This window comes from Camarhynchus parvulus, chromosome 2 (genome assembly GCF_901933205.1).
Source record: "Camarhynchus parvulus chromosome 2, STF_HiC, whole genome shotgun sequence".
Taxonomy (NCBI): Eukaryota; Metazoa; Chordata; class Aves; order Passeriformes; family Thraupidae; genus Camarhynchus; species Camarhynchus parvulus.
The window spans coordinates 347,999-375,880 of record NC_044572.1 but is presented as its reverse complement, the minus strand read 5'-3'; the positions used below and the strand labels follow the sequence as shown (position 1 = coordinate 375,880).

At 71.8% G+C, this 27,882-nt stretch overlaps 1 protein-coding gene across 1 annotated transcript; it reads right to left on the bottom strand.

The window, feature by feature from the left end:
* Positions 1-1,232: 1,232 nt before the first annotated feature.
* Positions 1,233-26,673, bottom strand: KCNH2 (potassium voltage-gated channel subfamily H member 2). Its single transcript, XM_030943042.1, has 16 exons — positions 26,553-26,673; positions 25,198-25,428; positions 21,907-22,071; positions 21,209-21,302; positions 20,940-21,109; positions 19,881-20,095; positions 9,881-10,306; positions 8,056-8,434; positions 5,649-5,848; positions 4,786-5,038; positions 3,873-4,066; positions 3,267-3,366; positions 2,948-3,193; positions 2,207-2,384; positions 1,755-1,917; positions 1,233-1,394 (listed from the first exon to the last, which is right to left on the bottom strand). The coding sequence occupies exons 1-16, from the start codon at positions 26,626-26,628 to the stop codon at positions 1,233-1,235; spliced, it is 3,252 nt and encodes a 1,083-aa protein (XP_030798902.1). The 5' UTR covers positions 26,629-26,673.
* Positions 26,674-27,882: the final 1,209 nt, after the last annotated feature.

Sequence of the window (27,882 nt, the reverse complement as noted above, 5' to 3'; positions counted from 1 at the left end):
CACACACGCCTGTGCACACACACACCTGTGCACACCTGTGCACACACACACCTGTGCACACACACACCTGTGCACACACACACTTGTGCACATCTGTGCACACACACGCCTGTGCACACACACACCTGTGCACACCTGTGCACACCTGTGCACACACACACTTGTGCACACACACACCTGTGCACACACACACTTGTGCACATCTGTGCACACGCACGCCTGTGCACACACACACTTGTTCACACACACACCTGTGCACACACACACTTGTGCACATCTGTGCACACACACCTGTGCACACACACACTTGTGCACACTTGTGCACACACACACCTGTGCGCCCCCCCGCCGCCCCGGGGCTCGGCGAGCAGCACGAGGAGGAGGAGGAGGAGGAAGAGCAGCACAGTCTGACAGTCCGGGGCAGGGCCCCGGGATGGGGCGGGGTAACGGGGGGGTCCCGGCGGCCCCGAGCTCCCCCGCTGGCCGCCCGCACCGAGGGCAGTGTCCGTGGGGCTGGAACCCCGGCGGGCCGGGCCCGGGAGGGCTCAGGGGTCCCAGGGCTGGGGGCTCTGTGTGCCCCCATTCCGGGTTCTGGGGTCCCAGGGCTGGGGGCTCTGTGTGCCCCCATTCCGGGCTCTGGGGTCCCAGGGCTGGGGGCTCTGTGTGCCCCCATTCCGGGCTCTGGGGTCCCAGGGCTGGGGCGGGTACCCCAGGGCCGGGGGCTCTGTGTGCCCCCATTCCGGGTTCTGGGGTCCCAGGGCTGGGGGCTCTGTGTGCCCCCATTCCGGGTTCTGGGGTCCCAGGGCTGGGGGCTCTGTGTGCCCCCATTCCGGGCTCTGGGGTCCCAGGGCTCTGCGTGTCCCACGGCCTGGGCTCTGGGGGTCCCACATGCTGGGGACAGGGCTCCTGCGGCTCCGGGGTCCCGCGTTCCGGGGCTGGGGGTCCCAGGGCTCCAGGACTTGCAGGGCTCCGGCGGTCCCACGGTCCGGAGCCGGGGATCCCGTGACTCCGGGGCTCCCGGGTGGCGGCGCCCGGGGCTGCGGGCCGAGGGCTCCGGGGCTCCCACACTCCGGGGTCGGGGGTCCCCCGCCCTGGGCTCTGGGGGTCCCGTGTCTCGCGCTCTGAGGGCTCCAGGGGTCCCACGTCCTGGGCTCCGAGGGCTGCGGGGGTCCCGCTTTCCGGGGTCGGGGGTCCCGTGGCTCCGGGGGTCCCGCCGCGCCCCGGCGCTCCCATTAGCTGCCAGGGTCGGAGCAGTGTCTCTGCAGCGGGGGGGTCCCCGGGGGGGTCCCCGCGGGCGGGGGCAGCGCCCCGGGCAGGGAGCGGCGCCGCGGGGGGGGCGGCTCCAGCAGCAGCACCACGTCCGGGGGGTCCGGGGCGCGCGGGGGGCGCGGGACCTGCGGAACGGGAAGGGGGGGTCAGTGTGGGGGCACCGGCACCGGGGGGGCTCGGGGTGCGCTCCCCCCTCTACCGACACCCCCGGGGGACACGGCGGGGCACAGGGGGGCGGCACCCCCAGTCCGAGGGGCTCCGGGGTGACCCCAGCCCGCGATGCACAGCAAGACAAAGTGATGCCCCCCAAACCAGGCCCACCCCGGCCTGGGGGGCTCCGGGGTGACCCCAGCCCGCGATGCACAGCAAGACAAAGTGATGCCCCCCAAACCAGGCCCACCCCGGCCTGGGGGGCTCCGGGGTGACCCCAACCCCCAGAGTCGGACAGGGGAACCGCCCCAGGCCAGGCGCCCCCGGTCGCTCACCTGAGCGAGCGGGCGGATGGGGGTGATGGGCAGGGTGGGGGGCAGCGGCCCCGGGGGGGGCTGGTGCGGGGAGGTCACGGCGCTGTAGGCGGGCGGCACCAGCACCTGGCGCTGCAGCAGGTGCACGATGGAGGAGATGTCCGAGCTCAGCCGGGACTCCAGCCTGCGGGGCAGCCGCGGCATCAGACGGGAGACCCCCAACCCATCCTTCCCATCGCCCCCAGGACCCCCGGCACCCCCAGCCCATCCTTCCCATCGCCCCCAGGACCCCCGGCACCCGCCCCATGCCCACCCCTCTCTCAGGTGGCTCGGGGGGCTCAGTTTGGCCTGGGAGTCCCCCTTCCTTCTTTTCCTGCTCAGGGTTCTCCAGACCCCTTTGGCAATGGGGGTGTTCCCAGGGTGTCCCAGTGGCCGAGGCCCCCCTCGGGTCCCCCCTGACCCCCCAGGTTTACCTGTTGAGCTGTTTCTGGAGCAGATCCAAGCGGGATTCCAGGTCGGAGCGCTGGCGGCGGGTCAGGGTCGGGGGGGGGTTTGGGGGGGGCCCGTGGGAACAGCGGGGCAGCTCCTGGTACTGGCGGCCCCGGGTGTCACCCCAAAAACTGAAGATGTTGGAGACCCCCGAGAAGGCGCCTGGAACAGGAGGGGGGCGAATGGGTTTGGGGGGTGGGGAAATGAGGGGGGAGGTTCGGGGGATCCAGGGGCCTGGGGGAGGCGTGGGGAGGGGGGGCTGGGGCTCTGGGGGGGCTCCACAGCCTTAAACAGGGAGGGGAGGATTGGGACCCCCCTGCCCAACCAGAGACCCCTGTCCCCAGCTGAGGGGTGCAGGGCTGAGAATGGGGAGGGTTCAAGGTTTGGGGGGCAGCTCTGGAACCCTGAGTGAGGAGAGCACGAGTGGGGAACCCCCACCCCACCCCAACTTTCACCCGGAGGGCTGCGGGGGTGCAGGGGCGCTGTGAGGGGGGGTCAGGGGTGGGGAGCCAGGCTGTGCTGCAGTTTTGGGGGGTCACAGGACCCCGAGGAGGGAGGGAAGGAGTGGGGACTGCCCGAGCCCGGCTGAGGGGGGCACAGGGAGCAGCGGACAGGTGACAGGGGCTGGGGCAGGGCTGGGGACAGCAGTGCCAGGGTTTGGGGTGTCCTGAGAGCCCCGAGCGAGGAGGGGAGGAAAGGCCGCCCCACCCCGAGCCCAGACCCACCTGAGAGCGGGTTGCACATGTCGCTGCCGCCCCGCTCCTCGGGCTCGGGGGGCGCCGGGGGGGCGCTGCGGAACGGGGACAGCGCGGTGGCGCCCGGAGGGGGCGCGGGGGGCTCCTCCTCGTCACTGGAGCCGCAGCTGGAGGGGCTGGGGGGGTCCCACTCGGCCGGGCCCCGGGGCGCTCCGGGCGCTTGGCCCCCCCCGCCGTCCCCCCGCAGCGCCCGGGACTCGCCGGGGCTGGCGGCGTCTGCGGGGCACAGAGCGGGGTCAGGGCCGGGCCACCGAGCGGCCACGCCGGGGGTCCCGCCCCCCGAGCCCACCTTTCTCGGGGCGCCGGCGGAAGGAGAGCTTGCGGCGCCGCAGCCGGGAGAAGCCTCCGTCCAGCTCGTCGCTGCCCGGGGAGCCGGGGATCATGTTGGTCTGCACGGGGGGCACGGGAGGAACCGTCGGGGGCTGCCCGAGCCGGCCCCGAGCTCCCCAGCCCCTCACAACTGGCTCAGCGCCCCCTCCCTTGCTCAGGACCCCCCACCCAAAATTGCTCAGGACCCCCAGCCTGCTCAGGACCCCCCAGCCTGCTCAGGACCCTCAACCTGCTCAGGACCCTCAACCTGCTCAGGACCCCCAGCCTGCTCAGGACCCCCAGCCTCTCCCAGGGCTCTCCTGGCTCGCTCAGAACCCCCCAAGACCGCTGAAACCCCCAACAACCTGCTCCGAACTCCCCCAACTGCCCCAAGATCCCCAGTTTGCTCAGGACCCTCCAAACTGGTCAGGACCCCCCTCGGCTTGCTCTGAACCCCCCTATTTGTCCAGGACCACCCATTTCCGGGACCCCCCGGTTCACTCGGACCTCCCGGCTTGCTCGGGACCCCCCGTGTTTTGGGACCCCCCGTGTTTTGGGACCCCCCGTGTTTTGGAACCCCCCTCACGTCGCGCAGGTTGAAGGTGATCTCGAGGGTGCCCCAGAAGCGGTCGGAGAACTCGGGGTACATGTCGAGCACCTCGAGCAGGTCCTCGCGCAGGATCTTGTGCAGGTCGCAGTAGGTGAGCGCCCGCACGTCCGCCCGCGACTTCCCGGGCCGGGCGTGCAGGTGCAGCGGCTCCCCGAAGGTGTCGTTCTTACCTGGGGGGCACGGGGGGCACGGGGCTCAGCACTGCCCCCGCCACCCCTCGGCTCCCCAAGGGGTCCTCCTGACCTGGGGGGGACACCCAGGGAGGGACTGAGGGGTCCCTGGCTGTGAGCGGGGCTGGGGGGACCCACAGCGGTGACCCCAAAGCTGGGGGGGCCGGGAGGGGCAGGAGTCACTCGGCGTGCCTGGGAGCCAGACTGCCACCGGGGGGACACTCGGGGTGCGCACAGGCCTGGGGGGCCCCGGGGGGCTGGGGGTCCCCAAGATGGGGGGCGGTCACTCTGGGCTTTGGGGATCCCCAAGATGTGGGCTCAGTGTGGGCTTTGGGTGGTCCCCAGGAGGGGGGCTCAGTCTGGGCTTTGGGGGTCCCCAAGATGGGGGGGGGGGTCAGTCTGGGCTTTGGGGGGTCCCCAAGATGTGGGCTCAGTCTGGGCTTTGGGGGGTCCCCAGGAGGGGGGGTCAGTCTGGGCTTTCGGGGGTCCCCAGGAGATGGGGGGTCCCCAAGAGGGGGCTCAGTCTGGGCTTTCCCCAGCACCGGGGGGTCCCGGGATGGGGGGATCCCTCAGGGGCAGGTCTGGTGCCACCCGAGGAGCACCGGGGGGGTCTCCAGGAGATGCGCTGTCCCCCTTGGGGCACGCGGGACCCCCAAAGGCAGCGGCTGCTGCCCCACGGGGCACGGCGGGACCCCCGGGGCCCTTCTGGGGGGGCTCACCCAGGATGGCGACCACGACGTCGCCGCGCAGGATCTCGATGGAGCCGCGGGAGATGAAGTAGAGCGCGGTGAGCACGTCCCCGGCGTGCACCAGCGTGTCCCCGGGCGGGGCGTGCGTGGTCTTGAACTTCATGGCGAGCGCCCGCAGGCAGCCCTTGGTGGCGCCGCGGAACGGCGCGCAGTTCTGCAGCAGGCTGCGGTTCAGGTGCAGGCAGATGTCGGCCTGCAGGCACTCGGGGAACCCCTTCAGCACCTGCGGGGCACCGGGGCTCAGCGGGCACACAGCTCGGGGGTCCCAGCGCTGGGGCAGCTTGCAGGGGTCCGCAGGGCCTCGCTGCGGTCACACCCGTGCTGCTGGCGCAGGAGCAGGCGGGCTGAAAGAGGGGCTGAGGGCCGGGGGGGTTTGGGGGTCCCACGGGGGTTTCGGGGTGTTTTGGGGGTTTTTTGGGGCTCACACCACGGTCACGCCGATGCCACTGGTGCAGGAGCAGGTGTGCTGGAAATGCTCCCTGAGGAGGGGGGCTGAGGGCCCTGGGGATTTAGGGGTCCCAGGGGGTTTGGGGTGTTCTGAGGGTTTTTTGGGGTCTCACCGCGTTCATGTTGATGCCATTGGTGCAGGACCAGGCGTGCTGGAAGAGGGGCTGAGGGCCAGGGGGGGTTTAGGGGTCCCAGGGGGTTTGGGGTGTTTTTGAGGTGTTTCTGTGGTTTCTGGGGTCTCACCGCGTTCATGTCGATGCCGTTGGTGTAGGACCAGGCGTGCTGGAAGCACTCCCTGAGGAGGGGGGCTGAGGCCTGGGGGCTTTGGGGATCCCATGGGGTTTGGGGTGTTCCTGGGGTGTTTTCGGGTGTTTCTGGGGCCTCACCGCGTTCATGTCGATGCCGTTGGTGTAGGACCAGGCGTGCTGGAAGTACTCCTCGAGGCGCTGGCGCAGCGGGTTGGGGATCTGGTGGAAGCGGATGAACTCGCGCACGCGCAGCATCTGCGTGTGGTAGCGCGCCGTGCCCGAGTACAGCCGCTGGATGATGGCCGACACGTTCCCGAAGATGCTGGCGTACATCAGCGCTGGGGGGGCAGCGTCAGGATGGCACCCCCGAGCCCCCCAGACCCCCACTGCCACCCCCGGGCCGGGCTGCAGGGGCCCCGTGTCCCCGTCCCCGTGTCCCTGGGTGGTGACCGAGGTGCTCCCGAGGACACTGCCCCACATCGGTGCTGGGGGACATGTCGGGGGGCTCTGCACCCCCAAACCCCCACAAACCCCCCCAAACCCCCACTGCTGCCACGGCTGTAGTGTGGGATACCCATCACTGTGGAGGGTGCCCATTGTCATGGGGTCCCCACTGTCACTGGGGGTCCCCGCCGTCACAGGGGGGGTCCATCACCAGAGAGTGCCCTTTGTCACGGGGGTGCCATCAGCACAGGAGTGTCCCCATCAGCACAGGAGTGTCCCCATCAGCACAGGAGTGCCCACTGTCACAGCAGTCCCCATCATCACACGGGTTCCCACTGTCACCAGACCCCATAATTGTGAGGGTCCCCATGGTCATGGAGGGGCATCATTGTCATCGTCAGTGCCAAGAGTCATCCAGGGAATTCTCAGATGCCTGAGCCCACCTGTCCCCCAGCACTGCCAAGGCCACCACTGACCATGTCCCCAAGTGCCACATCTACAGGGTTTTCAAATCCCTTCACCAATGGGGACTCCACCATGGCCCTGGGCAGCTGGGCCAGGGCCAGATCACCCTTCTAGGGAAGGAATTTTCCCAATATCCAACCTGAACCTCCCCTGGCAACCCTTGAGGTCCCTGCTCCCTGGGAGCAGAGCCCAACCTCCCCGGCTGTGCCCTCCTGGCAGGAGCTGTGCAGAGCCACAAGGTCCCCCTGAGCCTCCTTTGCTCCAGGCTGAGCCCCTTCCCAGCTCCCTCAGGGATTCTCCAGCCCCTTCCCAGCTCCTCAGGGATTCTCCAGCCCCTTCCCAGCTCCCTCAGGGATTCTCCAGCCCCTTCCCAGCTCCCTCAGGGATTCTCCAGCCCCTTCCCAGCTCCCTCAGGGATTCTCCAGCCCCTTCCCAGCTCCCTCAGGGATTCTCCAGCCCCTTCCCAGCTCCTCAGGGATTCTACAGCCCCTTCCCAGCTCCCTCAGGAATGTTCCATGGGGCTGGTGTGGGAACAGATGTCCCCAGCCCATGGATCTCTGCAGAGCCTCCTGTCCCCAGCAGAGCCACCTGTGTCACCTGAGGACAGGCCACGAGGGGCCCTGATCCCCAGAGCATCAGTGAAGGTGTCAAACAGGGACAGCCCCAAAACTGAGCCTGGGGGTGATCCTGCAGCCCCACCACATGTGTAACCGTGTGGGGACACACACAGCTCTGCACACTCACAGGAGTGGGGACACACACAGGTTTGCACACACACAGGTGTGGGGACACACACAGCTCTGCACACTCACAGGAGTGGGGACACACACAGCTCTGCACACTCACAGGAGTGGGGACACACACAGGTTTGCACAATTACAGGGGTGCACACACACAAGTGTGAGGGTACACATACAGCTCTGCACACTCACGGGTGCTCTCACACCCCATCAGCACGATGCAGATGGAGGAGATCTCCTGGAGCTGGTTGTACTCAGAGCTGGTGTTGGGGGATGGTTGCCAAGACCCCCGGGGCTCTCACACGCACCCGGCTGCACACGCAGGTGCCCACACACACCCGGGTGTGCAGCACACACTCACACAGCTCTGACACACACCCAGGTACTCACACACACACAGGTGCTCACACACACCCAGGTGTGCAGCACACACTCACACAGCTCTGACACACGCAGGTGCCCACACACACCCGGGTGTGCAGCACACACTCACACAGCTCTGACACACACACAGGTGCTCACACACACCCGGGTGTGCAGCACACACTCACCCAGGTGTGCAGCACACACTCACACAGCTCTGACACACACACAGGTGCTCACACACACCTGGGTGTTGCAGCACACACTCACACAGCGCTCACACTCAGGTGCTCACACACACACAGGTGCTCACACACACCCAGGTGTGCAGCACACACTCACACAGCTCTGACACACACACAGGTGCTCACACACACCTGGGTGTTGCAGCACACACTCACACAGCGCTCACACTCAGGTGCTCACACACACCCAGGCGAGCAGCGCACACTCACACAGACCTGGCTGCACACCCAGGTGCCCCTGCACACCCAGGAGCGCAGGCACACCCACTCACAGCCCGGGGCACTCACATCCGATCAGCATGACGCAGATGGAGAAGATCTTCTCGGAGTTGGTGTTGGGGGACACGTTGCCGAAGCCCACGCTGGTGAGGCTGCTGAAGGTGAAGTAGAGCGCCGTGACGTACTTGTCCTTGATGGAGGGCCCGAAGCTGCCGTTCAGGGGCTTGCCGATCTGCTGTCCCAGCGCGTGCAGCCAGCCCGTGCGCTGCCCCTCCACGTTGCCGATGGCGTACCAGATGCAGGCCAGCCAGTGCGCGATCAGGGCGAAGGTGCACATGAGCAGGAACAGCACGGCTGCTCCGTACTCCGAGTAGCGGTCCAGCTTCCGCGCCACCCGCACCAGCCGCAGCAGCCGCGCCGTCTTCAGCAGCCCGATCAGCGTCGTGGTCTGGGAACGGCAGGGAAAGGGTTACAGGGGTGGGGATACCCTGGGGACACACAGAGGGCTGAGGTTCCATCCTCTCTCCCCACATCAGCAGCCCGATCGGTGCTGTGGTCTGGGAACGGCAGGGAAAGGGTTACAGGAGTGGGGATACCCTGGGGATACACAGAACAGAGAGGGGGGTTCTATCCTCTCTCCCCCCATCGGCAGCCCGATGAGCATCGTGCTCTGGGGAATGGCACAGAAAGGGTTACAGGGGTGGGGACACCCCGGGGACCCACAGAGGGTCAGGGGGCTCCATGCTCTCTCCTCATACCAGCAGCCCGATCAGGGTCGTGGTCTGGGGAGCGGCAGGGAAAGGGTTACAGGGGGCGGGATACCCGGGGATCCCCAGAGGGCTGAAGAGGGCTGGGGGGGTTCCATGCTCTCTCCCCCCATCAGCAGCCCCACCAGCGTCATTGTCTGGGGGACAGAAAAAAGGGGAGAGGGTGACAGCGAAGAGACGCCCTCAGAACCCCAAAAGGGTGGGGGACCCCTGCCCCAAGGCAGGCACCTCCATTCCGGGGCTCTCCCCCTGCCCCAGGTGCCCCCCAGGGTGTCTGGGCAGGGAGGAAAGGGAGCTCACCAGAGCCAGAGAGCCCCCACAGACCCCTGGTAGGGCAGAGGGGGCCATGAGCCCCTGTCCCCCTCCCCACATCAGCCCCTGGTGTCCCTGCTGTCTCACCCAGAGCAAAGGTGGGCTGGGCTCAGGGGCGGTTCCGGGGGTTGCAGGTCTGGGGAAAGGCAGGGGTCTGGGCAGGGGGGTTCAGGGGGTTGGGCAGGGGGTTCAGGGGGTCTGGGCAGGGGGTTCAGGGGGTCTGGGAAGGAGGATCAGGGGGTCTGGGCAGGGGGTTCAGGGGGGATCTGGGCAGGGGGGTTCAGGGGGTCTGGGCAGGGGATTTGGGGGTCTGGGCAGGGGTTCAGGGGGGATCTGGGCAGGGGGTTCAGGGGGTCTGGGCAGGGGGTTCAGGGGGGGATCTGGGCAGGGGGTTCAGGGGGGTCTGGGAAGCAGGATCAGGGGGTCTGGGCAGGGGGTTCAGGGGGGTCTGGGCAGGGGGTTCAGGGGGTCTCGGCAGGAGGTTCTGGGGGGGATCTGGGCAGGGGGTTCAGGGGGGTCTGGGCAGGGGGTTCAGGGGGTCTGGGCAGGAGGTTAAGGCATCACCAGGGGCACTGTGGTGTCCTGGCCTGGGGGTGCATGCGGGACCCCCCAGCACTCCCCACAGGAGGACCCAGCACTCAGGAACAGCCCCCGCCACCCCAACATGCACCCCAGCACTGGGGGCACGGGTGGGACCCTGGACACACCGCAGACCCCCAGAGCAGCACTGCCCAGCCAGCGGGGCTGGGACCCTGTGTCCCCGTGTCCCCATGTGCCCGTGTGCCCTGTCCCCCTGTCCCCGTGTCCCCTGTCACCTCCTCGGAGCCGGAGCCGAAGATGAGCAGGTCGAAGGGGATGGCGGCCACCATGTCGATGAGGAACCAGCCCTTGAAGTAGTGGATGGCGATCTTGGCGGGGTGGCTGACCACCTCCTCGTTGGAGTTGACGTAGGTGGTGCGGAAGTTGATGAGGATGTCGATGATGAACATGATGTCCACGATGAGGTCCACCACGTTGAGCGGGCTGCAGGAGTAGCCGCAGTGGTGGCGCTGCGCCTCCTCCGAGTCGCTGAGCAGGAAGGCGGCCGAGTAGGGCGTGAAGATGGCCGTGTAGATGACCAGCAGCAGGATCAGCCAGTCCCACACGGCCTTGAAGGGGCTGTAGTGCAGGATGGTCCAGCGGTGGATGCGCGGCGCCTGCAGCTTGTACTCGGGGAGCACATCGGCACCCAGGGACAGCACCTGGGACAGGGGGACACAGGGCTCAGCCTGCAGCGCAGCACCCCACAGCACCCTGCCCCTGTGACCCCAACCCCGACCTCTGTGGCGCCTGGGCCGTGGGACAGTGGCTTTGGCCACGGTGGGTCAGTGCTGGGTGTTGGCCACGGTGGGTCAGTGCTGGACCTTGGCCATGGTGGGTCAGTGCTGAGTGTTGCTCAGGGTGGGTCAGGGCTGGGTGCTGGCCATGGTGGGTCAGGGCTGGACCCAGGGGTTCTGGGGAGCCTTTGCAGCCTCAGCAGTGCTGTGACACTCTGGGGTGAGGTGGGACCCCAACAAGGGCAAGGAAAGGCACGTGGGGGGCTGCAGGGGGGACAGTGCTGCTGCAGGGCTCACACCCCCAGCATGGGGACAGGTGGGGACCTGGGTCAGGAGCCTCCTGCCCAGACCGCCTTTGCTCTGGGTGTTCATCACTGGACCTTGTGGTCTTAAAGGTCCTTCCCAAAACCAACGTTCTGTGACTCTGGGGGGCAGAGGGAGCCCAGCACAGGCAATGAGGGGTGCAGGGACACCACCACGTGTGACCGGGGGGAACAGGGGGGCACAGGTGGGACAAAGCCCCCCCACACCACAGAGCTGCCCCACAACCCCCTCCTGCCCCACAAACAGCACCAGGGCAGCTCCCACCCCCCGATGCTGTGCTGTGCCCCAGCTCCGTGCCCCCAGCCATGGCCTCCCCCCTCAGGGGCACGGCCTCCCCCTGGCATTTGCACCTGGAGGGCACAGACCCCTCCCCACGCGCCTGTCCCTGTGCAGAACGCCTGCACGTCCCAAGGGCACAACCCCGGGGGTCCCTGTGGGGTCTGGGCCACGCCTGGGGGTGCCTGGGGGGTCCACAGGGTCCATCACCAGGCACAGCCCCACGGCAAGGGTGAGAGGCGGCAGGGGGTGACCCAGGGCCCCCCGTCCTGTGCCCCACAGGGGTCACAGCCCCATTCTGCCCTGTGGGGGTCACGGTGCCCCTGCCCTCCCGGGGGTCCCCTTGTCCCTCCGGGCCCATCGCGGGGCTCCATCTGGTGCCGCGCCACCGGGAGGGGATGGGTACAACACCCCCCATCGGCCCCCAGCCCCGAGGGGACCCTGAGGGTCCGGGGTGCCCCCGTCAGCAGAGCCAGAGCTTTATGTAAGCCCAAAGCCTCCCGAACCACTGCCCACGGCCCCCACAGCCCCCCCAGGTCTCGGGTGGGCGCAGAGCCCCCACCCCCGCGGCACCCCCACCCCCGCCGGGTCCGGGGCGCAGGAAGGGCCGGTACCGGTACCTGCTCCTGCTGTCCGTGCCCGGTGCCATCGCGGCGGAGCCCCAGGCAGGCGCTGCAGAGCGGGACCCCGGGCATGGGGCAGGGCCCGGGGGGCGGCCCGGCCCGGGGGGGCGCGGGGGAGGCGCCCGGGAACTCCTGCAGCAGCTGCAGGAGCGCGGGCAGCATCCTCGGGGAGGGGGCAGCGGGGTCAGCCCCCGCCGGCCCGGGGCTGCCAGGGACCCCCCCGGCCCGGCCCCGCGCCCATCGCGTGCCCCGGGACCCCCGGTGGCGATGGGGACCCCCGGCGGGAGCGGGGACCCCCGGCGCGGTGCGCAAGCCGCGCTCCGCCGGAGCCGACAGGAATTATTGGGGCGGAAATTTTTCCCAGGCTGCTCCGCTGCCGCTGCCACGGCCACGGCCAGGGCTGCCCCCCCGGCCCCCCAGCGCCCCCCGGCCCCCCCGGCTCGCGGGGACAGCGCGGGGACAGCGCGGGGACAGCGCGGCGGCTGGGGCTGCCCTCGGGCGACACGGCACGGGCTGCGACATCACAACCCCCGGCAGCCCCTGGGCGCCCCCGGCACCCAGGCACCCCCACCTGCCCCAGGTGTGCGGGGACAGCGCTGCCCGTGGCAACCAGCAGGGCGTCACGGGCCACACCCGGGCCAGGGACACGCCAGGGATGTCCCCCGCCCATGCAGTGCCCACAGGCCGGGATGCCGTTCCCATCCCAGCCAGAACATGTCCCCCACTGCCACAGCCCCCCGGGACACAGGCCCTGTCACCTCTGTCCCCAGGGGCCACCAGCCGCGGTGGCCTCATGGCGAACAGCCACGGGGTGATGGGACACGCAGTGCTGGGAACACACGGCGACAGTGCTGGGACATGCGGTGATGGCACCGGGACACACGGTGACACACGGTGACACACGGTGACACAGGCACGCAGCGCCAGGGACACAGAGTGATGGCACTGGGACACGCGGTGACACGCGGTGACACAGGCACGCAGCGCCAAGACACGCAGTGACACGCGATGACAGCACTGGGACACACGGCAGCTCCTGCGTCACAGCCGCCACCCCCACGCGGGGGATTCCCGCTGCCACCCGTGTCCCCACGCGCCGTGCGACAAAGGGACGCGGCCACCCGTGCCCCGCGTGCGGGGTCCCCGTTCCCAGCCCCTCCTGGGGGGCTGCACCCCAACACCCCCCGAGCCCCAGGTGCGCTCCCCGGGGGTGGGACGGGTGCCAGGGGTCCTGGGGACACGGGGGTGACATGTACCGGGACACGGGGGGTGACGGGTACCGAGGCACGGGGGTGACCTGTACCGGGGCACGGGGGTGACAGGTACCGGGACACGGGGGGTGACAGGTACCGGGGCACGGGGGTGACAGGTACCGGGACACGGGGGGTGACAGGTAGGGCCGGGGGGCGGGTACGGACAGGAACAGCACGGGGGTGACGGGTACGGGGACGGGGGTGGGACCAGTACAGAAACAAAAGTACAGTCGGCACGGGGGTACGGAGAGGGGTACAAGACGGGGGGACGGGTAGGAGTGCAGGCACACGGGGGTGACAGGTACCGGGACACGGGGGCTGACGGGTACCGGGGCACGGGGGGTGACGGGTACCGGACACGGGAGTGACAGGCACCGGGACCGGGGGGTGGACGGGGGCACGGGGGTGACGGGTACGGACACGGGGAGTGACGGTACCGGGACAGGGGGTGACAGGTACCGGGACACGGGGGGTGACAGGTACCGGGGCACGGGGGTGACAGGTACCGGGACACGGGGTGACCTGAGCGGGGTGACAGGTACCGGGGCACGGGGGGTGACGGGTACCGGGGCACGGGGGTGACAGGTACCGGGACACGGGGGGTGACAGGTACCGGGGCACGGGGGTGACAGGTACCGGGGCACGGGGGCGGGTACCGGGGAGGGGATGAGGGGCACAGGGGTGACAGGTACGGGAGGGAAACGGGGGTGACAGGTACGACGGGTACAGGTACGGGGGGGGTGACAGGTAGGGCACGGGGTGACGGGTACGGGGCATGGGGGTGACAGGTACCGGGCACGGGGGTGACGGGTACCGGGGCACGGGGTGATGGGTACGGGGAGGGGGTGACAGGTACCGGGGCACGGGGGTGACCTGTACCGGGGCACGGGGGTGACAGGTACCGGGACACGGGGGTGACGGGTACCGGGGCACGGGGGTGACAGGTACCGGGGCATGGGGGGTGACAGGTACCGGGGCACGGGGGTGACGGGTACCGGGACACGGGGGTGACGGGTACCGGGACACGGGGGTGACAGGTACCGGGGCACAGAGCCCCCCCCCCGGCGCCAGCAGGGAGCCCGGGGGTGTCCCCGGGGGGGACCCCAACCCCGAGTGCCGGAGCCCCCCTGGCTGTGCCGGCCCGGAGGGAGGGGGAGGGGACAGGGGGACAGCGGGGGAGGGGAGGGCACGGGGGGGGGGGGACAGCGGGGGAGGGGCGGGGGGCGTTTCCAGCCACCAGCCGCTCCTGCCGCTAAATTTATCGCAGCTGCCGCGGCAAAGTGGGACAAATCCCGGCCTTCGGCGTGGGGGGCGGGGGCCGCGGAAGGCCCCGGGGCCGGGGGGGTCCCGCCGTCTGCCGGGAGAGACCCCCCCCCCGCTCCCTGCCCGAGCCGCGTGGGCCCCATGAGAGCAACCCCCACCGCGGGACCCCGAACTGGGACCCCCACTCAGTCACAGCCCCCCACACTACACCCGCACGCATGGGCCCCACAGGTACACCTGGAACCCCCCAGAACGCGTCCCCCGCCCCAGCACCGCGTCAGCACCCCCAGCGCAGCCCCTGCCCCTTCCCGGGGCTCCCAGCGAGGCCGAGGGACTGTCCTGGACCCCCCTGCCCGTGCCAGCCCCCCGCCCGCACGGGGACACGCACAGACCCCCCTGACCCCAGCCGTGCGGTCCCCAGATCCCCAACTGGCGGGGCAGCCCCCAGCCCAGCGGGTCCCCCAGGCCTGGGGACAGCCCCCAGCCCCTCCCATGCCAGCAGGACTCGGGGGTGCCATGAACAGGGGTTGGGGACACCCCAAGCCCAGGTAGGACCCCCGTCCCGGTGCGTATGTCGGGACAGAGCCGATATGCGGCGACATCCCGAGCGCCCCGGACCCGGTGCCGCCCCCCCGCCCCGACACCCGTCAGTCACGGTGACACAGATGGCGGCGGTGCCGGTGACACGTTCGGCAACACGCGGCGACACGTCCCGCCCCGGTGACGCGTCCCCGACACCTGCGGTGACACCGCCGCCCCCCGGGACACCCGGCGCCGCACCTGCCGCGACCCAGACACCTGCGCCCACGGGCACCCCAAAAACCGGGCCGGGACAGGGGCAGGGGCAGGGGCAGGCTGCACCCCCCGAGACCCTGACCGACCCCTGCATCCCCCGAGAGCCCCCCGAGACCCTGGCTGAGCCCCCTGCACCCCTGAGGGCACCGACACCCCCTCTGTCACTGCCCGGCCCCTGGTCCCCCAGGCCCGCCCAGCAGGGACCCCCAGCACCCGGCAGGGACCCCCACCCCTGCTCTGGCAGGGACCTGACAGTCCCAGAGCCCCAAACCCTGCCCCAGGGAGTGCCCCACAGCCACAGAGCCCCAAACCCTGCCCCAGGGAGTGCCCCACAGCCACAGAGCCCCAAATCCACGGCCACAGAGCCCCAAATCCTGCCCCAGGGAGTGCCCCACAGCCACAGAGCCCCAAATCCTGCCCAGCCGGTACCAGCACCCACAGGCACCCAACACCAGCCCTGGCAGGTACCCCACAGCTGCCTGGGTAGCCCAACCTCCCTGGGTACCCCATGCGTGCCCTGGCCAGGCCCTGGCACCCAGCCCATGCCCCACCAGGGTCTAGGAGCCCCAGCCCTCCCCAGCCTGGACACTGACACCCCCCGGCACTGTCCCTGAGGCACTGGGGCCCGGGGACACCCCCAGCCAGAGGGACAGTGACCCCCGTGCCATCCCTGCCACCTGGCAGCTGTCACCCGCTGTGGGCACCACCAGGGCAGTGCCGGCTATCGCCAGTGACACCAGAGCAGTGCGGGGACACCCCGACACAGACATCCCGTGCTGGGGAACCCCCCCAGCGCCCCCTCCCCGCGCTGCTGTCCCCAGGTGCCATCGGGCTACTCACGGCGCTGAGCTGCGGCGTCGCAGCGCCCTCGGGACCCCCCGACATGGGCACGGGGCACACGGGGCCGCCCGGGCGGCCAGCGACAGTGGCACCCGCTGCCTCTGGCACCCGCGGCACGGTGGGGGACAAGCCCCGTGACAGGGGGACGTCCCTGGGGGACGGGGTGACGTCCCTGGGGGCGGTGCGCCCGCCCCGGCCCCGACCCCTGCCCGGTGACGCTGGCACTGACCCACATCCACCCCAAAGCCACGGCCACGGCCAGGGAACGGCTGCGAGGACCTGGGACACTCTGGGGACCGCCCGGGACACTCTGGGGACCGCCCGGGACACAGCAGAGGCCCCGCCAGCCGCGGGCCGTTATCCCTCGGCACACCGCAGCCACCGCGGCACAGCGGGACACAGCTTCGGGCCCGGCCGGGGCACCAGGTGGGCAGTGGGGACCCATGAGGGGTTATGCCCCAACCCCGGGGGTCACTGGGGGGCCCAGACCCCCTGGACCCCCAGAGTCGCCCTGCACAACCGCCAGTGCCCTGATTCCGAGTGCGGGGGCACCCCCGGGACCCCACAGCCCTGAGGACGGGAGCAGCCACCGGAGCCACAGGAGCCGCTTCCCCAGCGGGGACCCTCCAGGCCCCCTCGGGACCCCCAGTCCCCCGCAGCCCCTCAGAGCCGCTGCTGCGACCCGCAGTGCCAGCCCCTGCTCCGCGTCCCCCAGCCCGGCGTGGGGACACCGCGCACCCACGCGTGGCAGGACAAATTGCGGGTCCCCGTTCCCCCCGTGGGGGGAGACACCCCCCGAAATCCCGGCACCACCAAACCCATCCCAACACTCCGGCCGCGATCCCCGGTGCCCGCCCCCCTGTCCCCCATCCCGGCGTGGGGACACCCCCGTGCCCGCGCGCTGTGGGACGCCAGCGGGGCCCCGTTCCCACCGCGGGGAGACCCCCGGAGCCCCCCGGAGCCCCCCGGAGCCGCCTGCAGCGCCCACCGCTGTGCCCAGCGCTCCGTGCCCTCCATCCCGGCGGGGAGACAGCCCCGGCACGCCGAGCCCGCGCACGGGGAAAAGACAACGGGACCCCGATTCCCCGGCGGGGGGACCCTCCCCAGAGCCCCCGATCCCCCCAGAGCCGCCCCCACGACCCCCTGTGCCCCCCCGCTCCGTTTCCCCCGTGCCGGCGGGGGACGCCCCCCGGACCCCAGCCCACGTGCGCCGGTACAAACCGGGGGTCCCGCTCTTCCTCCCGGTGGGGACCCCCGCGGCCCCCCGCGCCTCCCGTAGCCCCAGATGCGCCGCGGACAGCCCGTACCTCCTGTGCCACCAGGCTGGAGACCCGCACGGCGCGGCGGACCCGCTCCCGCCGCTCCCCGTCGGGGCGCTCGCCGCGCTCGCCGCTGTCGCGCCGCGCCGGGGCCATGGCCGCGCTCCGGGGGTCCCCGCGCCCCCCCGGCCCGCGCGCGGCAGATGGAGCGGGCGGGACCCCCGAGCCCCTCCCGCCGCGCGCCCCCGCCGGGCCCCCCCGGCTGCAGCCCTCGCCACTCCCCGGAGGAGGGACCGGGAGCGCCCGGGAACGGCCCCGCGGGGACACCGGGCCGAGGTGGGGCACGGGGGGCGCCCGCGGCACCGGTGCCCTCCCCGCCTGCTCCACCGCCGCCCCCCGCCCGCTGCCAGCGGCACCTGAGGCCCCCCAGGATCCGGGAGGGATCCCCGAGGTGTGACTGGCACAGCGCTGGCACGGCGGGGTGGGGACGGGGATGGAGGATGAAGGGGAAGGGGACGGGGACAGTGGTGGTGGGGACACGGACAGTGACGGGGACACGGACAGTGACGGTAGCGGTGAGCTGGCCCTGGCAGCCCCGGCTGATTCACGGCTCCCGGTGTCCCCGTGTCCCTGGCCGCCGCCCAGCCCTGGCAGTGCCCCACGGCTGCGCCCGCCCGACCCCCCCGGCACCCCCAGCCCCAACGAGAGAGACCTGGGGGGCAGCGCCCCCGCCCACCCAGCCGGTGCCAGCGGGGCCGGGCTCGGCAGGACTCGTCCTGCACTGGGGGGTCCCTGGTGTCCCCAAGTCGCCCCCAACAGCCAGCGATCCCGCAGTGACGCGCCCGGGCTGGTGGCACCGCCGGCTCCCCACACACCCTGAGCGGGGCTGGGGCCCCCCCGCCCGATCCTGCCCCACCCAGGGATCCCCTCCAGAACGGAGCAGGAGTTCCCGGGGGTCCCATGAGCCGTGGGCCTGTCACGGCCACACCAGGCCCCTGTCACTGTCACCCAGAGCGCGGTGACCTTGACGGGCGCTTGGCTCCGGCCCCGCGGGTGAATCACGGTGCCGCTGCAGGGACAGCCTGTCCCCAGTGCCACCGACCCGAGGGGCCGAGCCGTGCCCGGGCCCGCGACAGCCCCACGCCCCCTGTGCCGTGTCCCCGGTGTCCGTGCCCCCCGAGCGCACAGCCGGGGCACCCCGAGGCTCCCCCGCCGTTCCGAGGGGCACAGCCCGGCCCGGTGACCGCAGCCGTGCTCCCCCGTGTCCCCTCATGGCCCCGAGGCTACGGCGGGGAAGTGCGAGCTCAGCGTCACCCTGGCGGCACATTAATCACGGCCGAGGCAATCAAGAGGTTCCGTGAGGAGCTGGGGGGGCGGGGATGCGGAGTGAGGGGGGTGCCACCCCCAGAAGGGTCCCCCCGTCCCACCGAGGGCCCTGCGGCTGCTCTGGCACCGGCGCGGGGAGCCCCGGAGCCCGGCCTGGAGCTCCGGGTGGAGCGGGGCTCCCCACGGGGCCCCTCACGTGTGCGGGCAGGTGCGGGGCCGGGGGGCCCGAGGGGGCCGGGCAGATGCGCCGGGGCTGCTCTGTCCCCGCTCCGTCCCCCGGCAGCTGCCGGGGACCCCGGGGACAGCCCGGGCGCGGGAGCTCGGGGACACCGCGGGGCGGGACGGGCAGCGGCTCCCCACCCCGCACGGCCCCCGGGGATGCCCGGGGCCGCAGGCCCCCCGGATCATTAGCGGAGGGAAATCAGGGTGTAATTAAGCGGCGCCTCCTGCTCCCGCGGCAGATGGCGGTTACACAACGGGCCGCGGATTAGCGGCGGCCGCCAGTGCCTGGCACCCGGCCGGCACGGCACCGGGGCCAGCGGCACGGCAGCACCGGGGCCAGGGGCACAACGGCACCGGGGCCAGCGGCACGGCACCGGGGCCAGGGGCACAGCAGCTCCGGGGCTAGGGGCACAACGGCACCGGGGCCAGGGGCACAACAGCTCCGGGGCCAGGGGCACGGCAGCTCCGGGGCCAGGGGGCGGCACCCAGGGGGCACCCGGGGCCAGGGGCACGGCAGCACCGGGGCCAGCGGCACGGCAGCACCGGGGCCCGGGGCACCGCGGTGAGGGGCACAACGGCACCGGGGCCAGGGGCACAACGGCACCGGGGCCAGCGGCACGGCAGCACGGGGCTAGGGGCACGGCGGCTCCGGGGCTAGGGGCACGGCAGCTCCGGGGCCAAGGGCACAACGGCACCGAGGCCAGGGGCACGGCGGCTCCGGGGGGTGTCTGCCCCCTGCATCCCGCTGGGAGCCCCCCAGGGACTGTCCCGGACCCAGCTGCCCCCAGCCACAGCACCCACCGCCCCTGAACACCACGGTCACGATCCCTGGCCAGTCCCCCCAGCATCACTGAGCCACCTTGGCACCGTCTGGTCAGTTTGGCACCACTCGGACAATTCTGGCATCACCCGGACACTCTGGCAGCACTCGGCCACCACCTCCAGCACCGCCTGGACATCTTGTCACAGCTCGGACACTTTGTCACTGCTGGGCCATCCTGGCACGGCCTGGCCACAGCATCACCGAAACTGCCCGGACGCCTCGGTACAGCCCAGCCGTGTCCGCACCACGTGCCACCTCCGGCACCTCCCGGGCACCTGGCGTCACCTGGTGCCACCTGGCGTCACCTGGCCGCCTCCAGCAGCACCTGGCCACCATGGCATTCCCCGGTAACCTTTGTCACCACTTGGCCACGTCTGGCATCACCTCCAGCATCACCCAGTCAGCTCCCCCCAACCCCGGGGCTCTCCACAGCCCCCGGGGCTCACCCGTGTCACCCGTGTCACCTGTGTCACCTGTCCCCGGTCCGGGTCTCACCTGAGTGACCTTCTCGGTGACGTTGTGGGTGCGGTCGCGCAGTTTGGTGGGGGCGATGATGGGCCGGGGGGCCGGGGGCGGGGCCAGCAGCCCCCCCGGCTGCAGGTCCATGAAGTTGAGGGTGATCTGGGGGATGCGGCCGATGGCCCGGAACCGCGCCAGGTCCGAGTCCGACGTGGAGTTGAGCAGAGCGCTGCGCACGGCGGCCACTGCGCCTGCAGGGGACACACCGGCACCGCGCTGTCACACGGCAGGGCACCGCCACCGCGGCACAGAGCCTGGATCCGCGGGGCAGCTCCCACAGCTCCCCTGGGCTCCTGCGGCAGGGGTCCCACAGCTCCCAGGGCTGGGGTCCCACGGCAGGTGAAGGGAATGCAGAGCCCCAGGGTGGGGACAGACCCCCAACCGTGTCACCAGCCTCTTTGCCACCGGCCCGTGTGTCACCAGCCCGTGTCACCAGCCCGCGGGCCCCCCAGGGGCCTGCAGAGCTGCTCTCAGTTACCTTTAATGTCATTACAATAATTGTCCCTTATCTTATTACCCTTAACGAGCTCTGAGGCCAAAGAGGTGACTCCCGAGGTGATTCCCAGGCTGAATCCACCCTGGGGCTCAGGGGGCTGCAGGATGGGCCAGGAGGGTCTGGGGTCATGGGGGGTGTCCCCAGCCCCTGCTGTGGGGCGGTGGGATGGGGGTCCCCAGGGTCCCTGGCTGTGGCTGCCCTGTGTCCCCACCCCTATGGCTGTCTCTGTGTCCCCAGTCCCGTGTCCCCAGTCCGGTGGCTGTAGCTGTCCCCATGTCCCCAGCCCGGTGGCTGCCCCGTGTCCCCAGCCCGGCGGCTGTCCCCGTGTCCCCAGTCCGGTGGCTGTAGCTGTCCCCGTGTCCCCAGCCCGGCGGCTGTCCCCGTGCCCCACGGGCGCCCCTGTCCACGGGGCCCGTGTCCCCGTGCCGAGCCCGGTGCGGCGTGTCGCCGGCGCTGGCGCTGGCGTGGCGGCTGTGGCGCGCTTTCCCCGTACCCTTGTGGCCTCAACAGCCCGCAGCGAGGCTGCGAGGCTCCCGGACCGGGCTCCCCGGGGAGCGGCCGGCCAGGCTGTGGTTGGCGGCGCCCAGCCGCCAGGCGCTTCGGCCCCGTGGCTGAGGCGCCCACCCGGTGGCTGGACGTGCGGCACCGGCGGCTGCCGGGGTCCCCCATCAGCGCCGCCTCGTCCTCGGGACGCTCCCCGGCTCGCGGGCTCCAGCGGCCGGAGGCGTCCTCGGCCGCGGAAGTCGCTGGCGGCGGGCGGGGCCGGCTCCGCGCCAGCGGCTCCGGAGCCCCGGTCGCGGCCACTCACGCCACGTCCCGGGTCCGGGGGCTCGGGGTCGGCGGCAGCGACTGGCGGCTGCCCGTGAGCGCCAGCAGCTTCAGCCGCAAGGACCGGCTGCGTCCTGGGGAGGGACAGGGCCGGGTCACGCCTGGGCCGGGGACAGGGGCAGAACCCAGCTCCAAACCCCACCCGGTGCTGCTCCAGCCGCAGGGATCAGCTGCACACCGAGAGGGACAGGGCCGGGTCACACCCGGGCTGGGGACACGGGCAGGAGCAGCTCCAAACCCCACCCGGTGCTGCTCCAGCCGCAGGGATCAGCTGCACCCCGGGGACAGGGCTGGGGCTGGGGACAGGGTCTGACCCCCTCCCCACGGTGCTGCCACTGTCCCCATGTGCCCCAAAGCAACACGTGGGACGTGGGGGCAGCAGGACACGGCCTGACACCAGCCCGGTGGCACTGACCCCATTGCCCCTGCAGGAACCCAGAAGGAGGGGGTGACCCGGTGTCCCTGTGTCCCACACCTGGGGGTGACCCGGTGTCCCTGTGCCCCCATACCCGGGGGTGACCCCGTGTCCCTGTGCCCCCATACCTGGGGGTGACCTGGTGTCCCTGTCCCCATACCTGGGGGTGACCCGGTGTCCCCACCCTGACGGCTGCCCTGTGTCCCCAGTCCCATGTCCCCAGCCCCGGTGGCTGCCCTGTGTCCCCACCCGTGTCCCCGCACCTGCAGGGCCCCAGGGGGCCGGGGTCACCCAGTGGTTGGTGCTGGGGGTCGGGGCCTCCCCGGGCTCAGGTTCCCTCACGGCCTCGAAGTTGAGGATGAACATGATGACGGTGCCATCCTCGTTCTTCACCGGCACCACGTCCACCAGGCACGGGAAGGAGCTGCCTGCGGGGAGGGGGGCACAGTGACACGGGGAGGTGGCACCCCCACCTGGGAGGGCACCCCTGCCTGGCCCCGAACATCCCGGGAGACACTGTCCCTGTCCCTGTCCCTGCTGGGCACCCCTGCCTGGCCCCGAACATCCCGGGAGATGCTGTCCCTGCCCCTGCTGGGCACCCCTGCCTGGCCCCGAACATCCCGGGAGACGCTGTCACTGTCCCTGTCCCTGCTGGGCACCCCCTCCTGCCCCCCCATTCCTGCTGAACCCCCCTCCTGCCCCTCCCCGGGATCACCCCTGCCCGCCCCCCAACGCTGACCCCACCAGACAGCCCCACTGCAGCCCCACCGCGGGGGGAAACTGAGGCACGGGAGGGCGGGGGTGCCCCCTTTCTCCCCCCAAACGCCGTGCCGTGTCCGTGCGTGGGCAGCGGCGCCGGGGGGGACCGGGGGGGCTCTGGGGGTGCCGGGCAGGGTTAATCCGCTCAGAACTCGTTAACAGCTGTGGCGTTAATCCGGTGCCACAGCTGGGGGCGGGGGCGGGAATTGGGGGTGCCCAGGGCAGCCCGGGGCAACCTCTGGGGGACGAGGGGGGCATCCTGCTGCCCCCGGCACCCCTCACCCTGAGGGGGCACGGGTGGGAGGTGCCGGGGGACACGCGGGTGGCGCCAAGCACCGAGTCCCGCTGACGGTGTCCCCCCGGCTGGCATCGGGCCCGGCCGCCTGGCACGGCGGGTGCCAGCTGGCACTGTCCCCGCCGCCGTGCCCGCGGCGGGGGGATTCCCTGACGCACGCGGGGCCGCGGGCCAGCGCGGGGTGGCACGGGGCGGCACGGGGCGGCACGGGGTCCTGGCAGAGCCAGCACTGTGAGGGGATTAGTGCCACCGAGCCGGGGCCGCTGCGGCTCCATCCGCCCCCGCGGGAGCCTTGGGGCCCTCAGGGCCGAGAGCTCCGGTCCAGCTGCTGGTGAGGGCCGCTCCCGGGGCACAGGGGGCACGGGGGGACCGCAGGGGCACAGGGTACCCCTCTGCAATGGGAGCCGTGCCCCTTGCCCCCCTCACCCTAAGTGCACCACCGACCTCCAGAGCTGCGCCCCAAATCCCACTGCACCCCCACACTGCACCCCCAGCACCCCCAGCGCTCCCCGTGACCGGCACGGGGCACCGGGACCCCCAAAGCGGGGGGACCCCCCTGGCCCCCATCCCTGCTCCCCCCACCGCACCCACTGCCCCGGGACCCGCAGCCCCGCACCAGGAGCCACCTGCACCCCCGGCCTGCGGCCAGGCTGGGGACACAGGGTGTCCCCGAGGTGGCACAGTGACACAGGGCCCCCACTCAGCCCTCGGTGCTCCCGCCCCGCACCAACACCGGGGGCCACGCGCGGGGGTCCCCAAAGGCCACTGGGGGTCTCTGTGCCCCCTGCCTGTCCCCAGGCAGCCCGGGGTCCCTGAGGTGCCCCTGTGGGGACACAGGTGCCCCACGGGCGCCGTGACCTCCGCGCGTCCCCGGCACCGTAAACAACACGTCGCAAAGACAAATGGCTGCAGCAGCAGCAGCAGCAGCAGCAGCAGCAGCGCGGAGCCGCGGCGGCTCCAGCACGGCTCCAGCCAGCAGCACACGGCACCGGGCACCGGCGCAGCCCAGGGGCTCGGCTGGGGCCTGCAGGCTGCCGGTCAGCACCACAGCACGGTCCCGAGGGCCCCCGTGGGACGGCAGCGACACCGGGGGCACCGGGCGTGCCGGAGCCACGGCAACAAGGTCCCCGCCCCACGGAGCCCGGGGAGCCCCGTGCAGCGAGGGGAGCCCCCCAGCACCCTCACACCGTGGCTGGCAGCACGGGGAGGAGACCCCCGCGGTGGCATCACTGCACCCCCAGGGCCGGCACCCCCCGCAGCACCAGGACCCCCCAGACCCAACTCACCGCCAAGGGTCCCTCCCCATCCCAAGGGACAGACGGACCCCACGGACTGCCCCTGTCCCGGTGGGGGCTCCCAGAGCACCCCCAGAACCCACAGAAGCTCCCGAGGGCTGGCAGGGGCAGGGACCCCCCATCACTTCTGGGAACCCCCTGTCCCTCCTCTGCCTGGCAGCACACGAGGGCTGGTAAGGGGTGAGACCCCCACACTGCTCAGGGGGTGTCGAGCTCTCTGGGGACCCAGGGGAGGCCCCAGGCAGGAGCCCCCTTTCCCCCACCCCTGTGGCACAGCCGGTGGCACCTGGCAGGCCGATCAGTGTCACCCTAACGAGGGCACAACACGGCGCCAGGGGGGCACCCGTGTCCCCCCGTGCCCCAGAGCCCCGGCACCGCCCAGTCCAAGGGGCACGGGGGAGCAGGCACAGCCAGGCAGCAGGGTGGGGGTCCCAGGGCCACGAGGGGAGCCTCTGGCCCCAGCCCACCCCACAGGGCTCTGCACGGCGCTGCGGCTACGCCGGCAGCTGGCACCGGCTTTGTTTACACCGGAACCGGGGCCGTGTGCCCAGAGCCGGGACAGCTGTGGTGACAGCCGGGACACCTGGCACTGGCACGGGGCCACGCGGAGGGGAAGCACCGGCACTACCGAGGCGGGGAGCCAGCCCTGCCCGGGCTCTGCAGGGCACAGGGACCCCGGGATGGCGCCTGCCGGGTGTTCCACACAGCCCCGCGGGGATGGTGGCACTGTGACACCAGCTCAGCCCCCTCCTGCCCTGTCCTTGCTGCAGGTGACACAGCCCCCTGCACCCCCGGGGATCACTGCACCCCACAACCCCGGACCCACAACACCTGGTGCCTCCCTGGGCCCACCTTGGGGCCACTGTGGCACCAGGAGGGGCTGAGGGCTCGCAGGGGGCTGGTGCCCGTCTGGAGCCACTAGCGCCAGGTTCTCACCCTGCTGGGAGCCACCGCGGGGCTGGAGAGCGCTGTGAGCCCCCGGGGCTGCCAGGGTCCCCTGGGTCCCCATTTGCGCCCACAGCCCTTGCCACCCAGCCGTGTCCCTGTGCCCACAGCCCCTGCCACCCAGCCGTGTCCCTGTGCCCCTGTCCCAGCGCAGGCCCCCGGGAGGGGCAGTGCCCCCGTTGCCACGGTGCTCAGCGCAGCCCCCTCCCCTGTCCCCGCTGTCCCCGCTGTCGCCGCGGTGCCCCAGCGCGGGTCCGTACCATCCTTGCGGTAGAAGCAGATCTCCACCTTGCGCTCCTCGGCGCCCAGCAGCGCCTGTGCGATCTGGGCGGCGGCGCGGCGCTGCGTGCGGGGCCCGTGCAGGAAGTCGCAGGTGCTGGGCTGCTGCATCACCTCGGCCCGCGAGTACCCGCAGAGCCGGCAGAAGCCCTCGTTGCAGTAGATCACGGCGCAGTTCTCCACTCGCGCGTTCCCGATGATGAATTTGCGGCCTGGAGGGACAGGGGGGCGCGGGTCAGGCCGGAGCCCCCCACCCACCCACGGCTCTGGGTTTCCCAGGGACACCCCGCCATGAATCATCCCACTCGCTCCCCAGGGACCCCCAAGCTGGTGCCATCATCACCGTGGGGACCCCAGAACCGCTGGGATCCCTCCATCACAGGGACCCCATAGCCACGGGGACCCAGGGGCTCCCAGCACGGCAGGGCCCCTCCAAGAGCAGGGACCCAATCGCTACAGACACCTCACAGGGACCCCCAAACAGCAGGGACCCCCCCCCCCAACAGCTACAGAAACCTCACAGGGGCCTCCAAGAGCAGGGAACCCCCAACAACAGGGAACCCCGAAGAGCAGGGACCCAACCACTACAGACTCCTCACAGGGACCCCGAAGAGCAGGGACCCCAGGACCCCCTCATCACCACGGGGACCCCCACAACTGCAGAGACCCCTTAGGGGCACCACTACCATGGGGACCCTGGGGCCCCCAGCACCTCACCCCGAGGGCAGCGGCTCAGCCAGGCCAGACCCCCGAGCACAGCCTGTCCCCCAGCAGGTGACACCTCCAGCCCGACCCAGGGGCAGCATCCCCCCACATCCCTGCCCCGTCTCCAGGCTGGGGGTGCCCAGGGCCTGACCCCAGAGAGGCGCTGGGAATCCCCCGATTTTCAGTGTCCCGGAGCCCCCACTCTGCCAGGTCACCCTGCAGCTGCTGCTGGGCAGTGTGGGGGGCACGGGCCAGTGGGACCCCCAGTCGCACAGCAGCCTGAGCTGGTGCTGGGGGCTCCACACCTCGGGGACTGGGGAAGGCCCAGTTCTGGCAGCCCAGAGCCGGGGGCTGCTGGAGGGCAGGGCAGGCAGGAATCCCCCGCCAGCCAGGGTTGTCCCCGTCACCCCAAGCCCACCCGAGCTGGGGACTCCGGGACGCCAGGGCGAGCAGGGTCCCTCCTGCCGGGCTTGTCCCCGTCGCCTCAAACCCACGCAGGGCCATTGTCCCCTCACTGCCCTCCCTGCCTGGTGCTCCCCAGTGTCTCCCGGTGTCTCCCGATGCCCCCCCCGCGCGGTTCCCCCTCGCCCCCCCTCGCTCCCGCCCCCGGTCCCCCTCGCCCCCCACTCACTCTGCCCCTCGAACTTGCGGATGATGGTGTCCAGGAAGGTGTTCTGGGGGGCGACGTGCCCCCGCCGCACCGGCATCGTGCCGGGCCCATGGGCAGCGCCGGCGGGCGGGGGGGCCGGGGGCCGGGGGGCCCCGCGCCGCGGGGGGTCCCGCTGCCCTTTGAGCCAAGGACGGCGCCGCTCCGGGGGGCCCCGGCACCGGGGGGCCCTCCCGGCCCGCGGCCGGACCCCGCCCGCCCCGGCGCGGCGCTGCGGGGCCGGGGGGTCCGGGGCGGGGAGCCGGAGGGGCGGCGGGGCCGGGGCCCCCCCGCGCTACCCGCCCGGTGCGCGCCGCGCCATCGGCCTTATTTAGTCACGGAGCGGCCGGGGGGGACCGGGACCCGCCCCGCGCGCTCGCCGCCGCTCGGAACAGGTCGGAACGGCTCGGCTCCGTTCGGAACGGCTGGGCTGAGCCGGGCTTGGCCGGGCTCGGCCGGTTCCGTGCGGCAGGGTTCGGCCCGCTCCGGTTCGGTTCGGTTTGGTTCGGTTCGGTTCGGCTGGGTCGGCTCGGCCCGGCCCGGTTCGGCTGAGCTCGGGCGGGCTCGGCTGGGTTCGGCGCGGTTCGGCCGGGTTCGGTTGTGCTCGGCTGCACTGGGTTCGGCCGGGATCGGATCGGCTCGGCTCGGCCCGGCCCCGTTCGGCTGCGTTCGGGCGGGCGCGGCCCGTCTCTGTTGGGCTGAGCTGGGTTCGGCTGGGCTCGGTTCGGCTCGGTTCGGCTCGGTTCGGGCGGGTCCCTGCGCTCGGCCCGGCCCGGCCCGGCCCCGCGGGCGCGGCGGGCGCTGCGTGTTGACAGCGGGGCCGGGGCGGGGCCAGCGCGGGCGCAGCCAATGGCCGCGGGGGGCCCGGGACCCCCGCCCCGCCCCGCCCGGGGGCGCCCAGAGCGCCCCTTGGCCACGCCCTGGCCACGCCCTGGCCACGCCCATTGGTACCGGGACACGCCCCCTCCTCGGATCCACGCAACGCCCCGCGACCCCCGGGGGACACTCCGGTCACAGCCCCGCACTGCAGCCGGGCCACACACCCGGACCGGTGGGACACCGGGACACAGGGACACCGGGACATGGGCACGCCTGGACGTGAGGACATGGGGACATGGGGACACTGGGTCACCAGGACATCAGGACACTGGGACACACGGACATGGGTACATTTGGACACCAAGACACCAGAATAAAGCACACACAGAATAAAGGACACTGCGACACTGGGACGGCGGGATATGGAGACACTGGCACACCAGGACAGTGGGACACAGGGACGCGGGGCCATGTGGGGCAGCAGCAGAGCTTCCCG

Coding starts and splice junctions, on each gene's coding strand:
- KCNH2 (XM_030943042.1), bottom strand. CDS start 26,628: ATGCCGGTGCGGCGGGGGCACGTCGCCCCCCAGAACACCTTCCTGGAC. Junction 1,918..2,206: donor CTCCAGAAACAGCTCAACAG/GTAAACCTGGGG, acceptor GCTGCCCCGCAG/GCTGGAGTCCCGGCTGAGCT. Junction 1,395..1,754: donor CCATCCGCCCGCTCGCTCAG/GTGAGCGACCGG, acceptor CCCGTTCCGCAG/GTCCCGCGCCCCCCGCGCGC.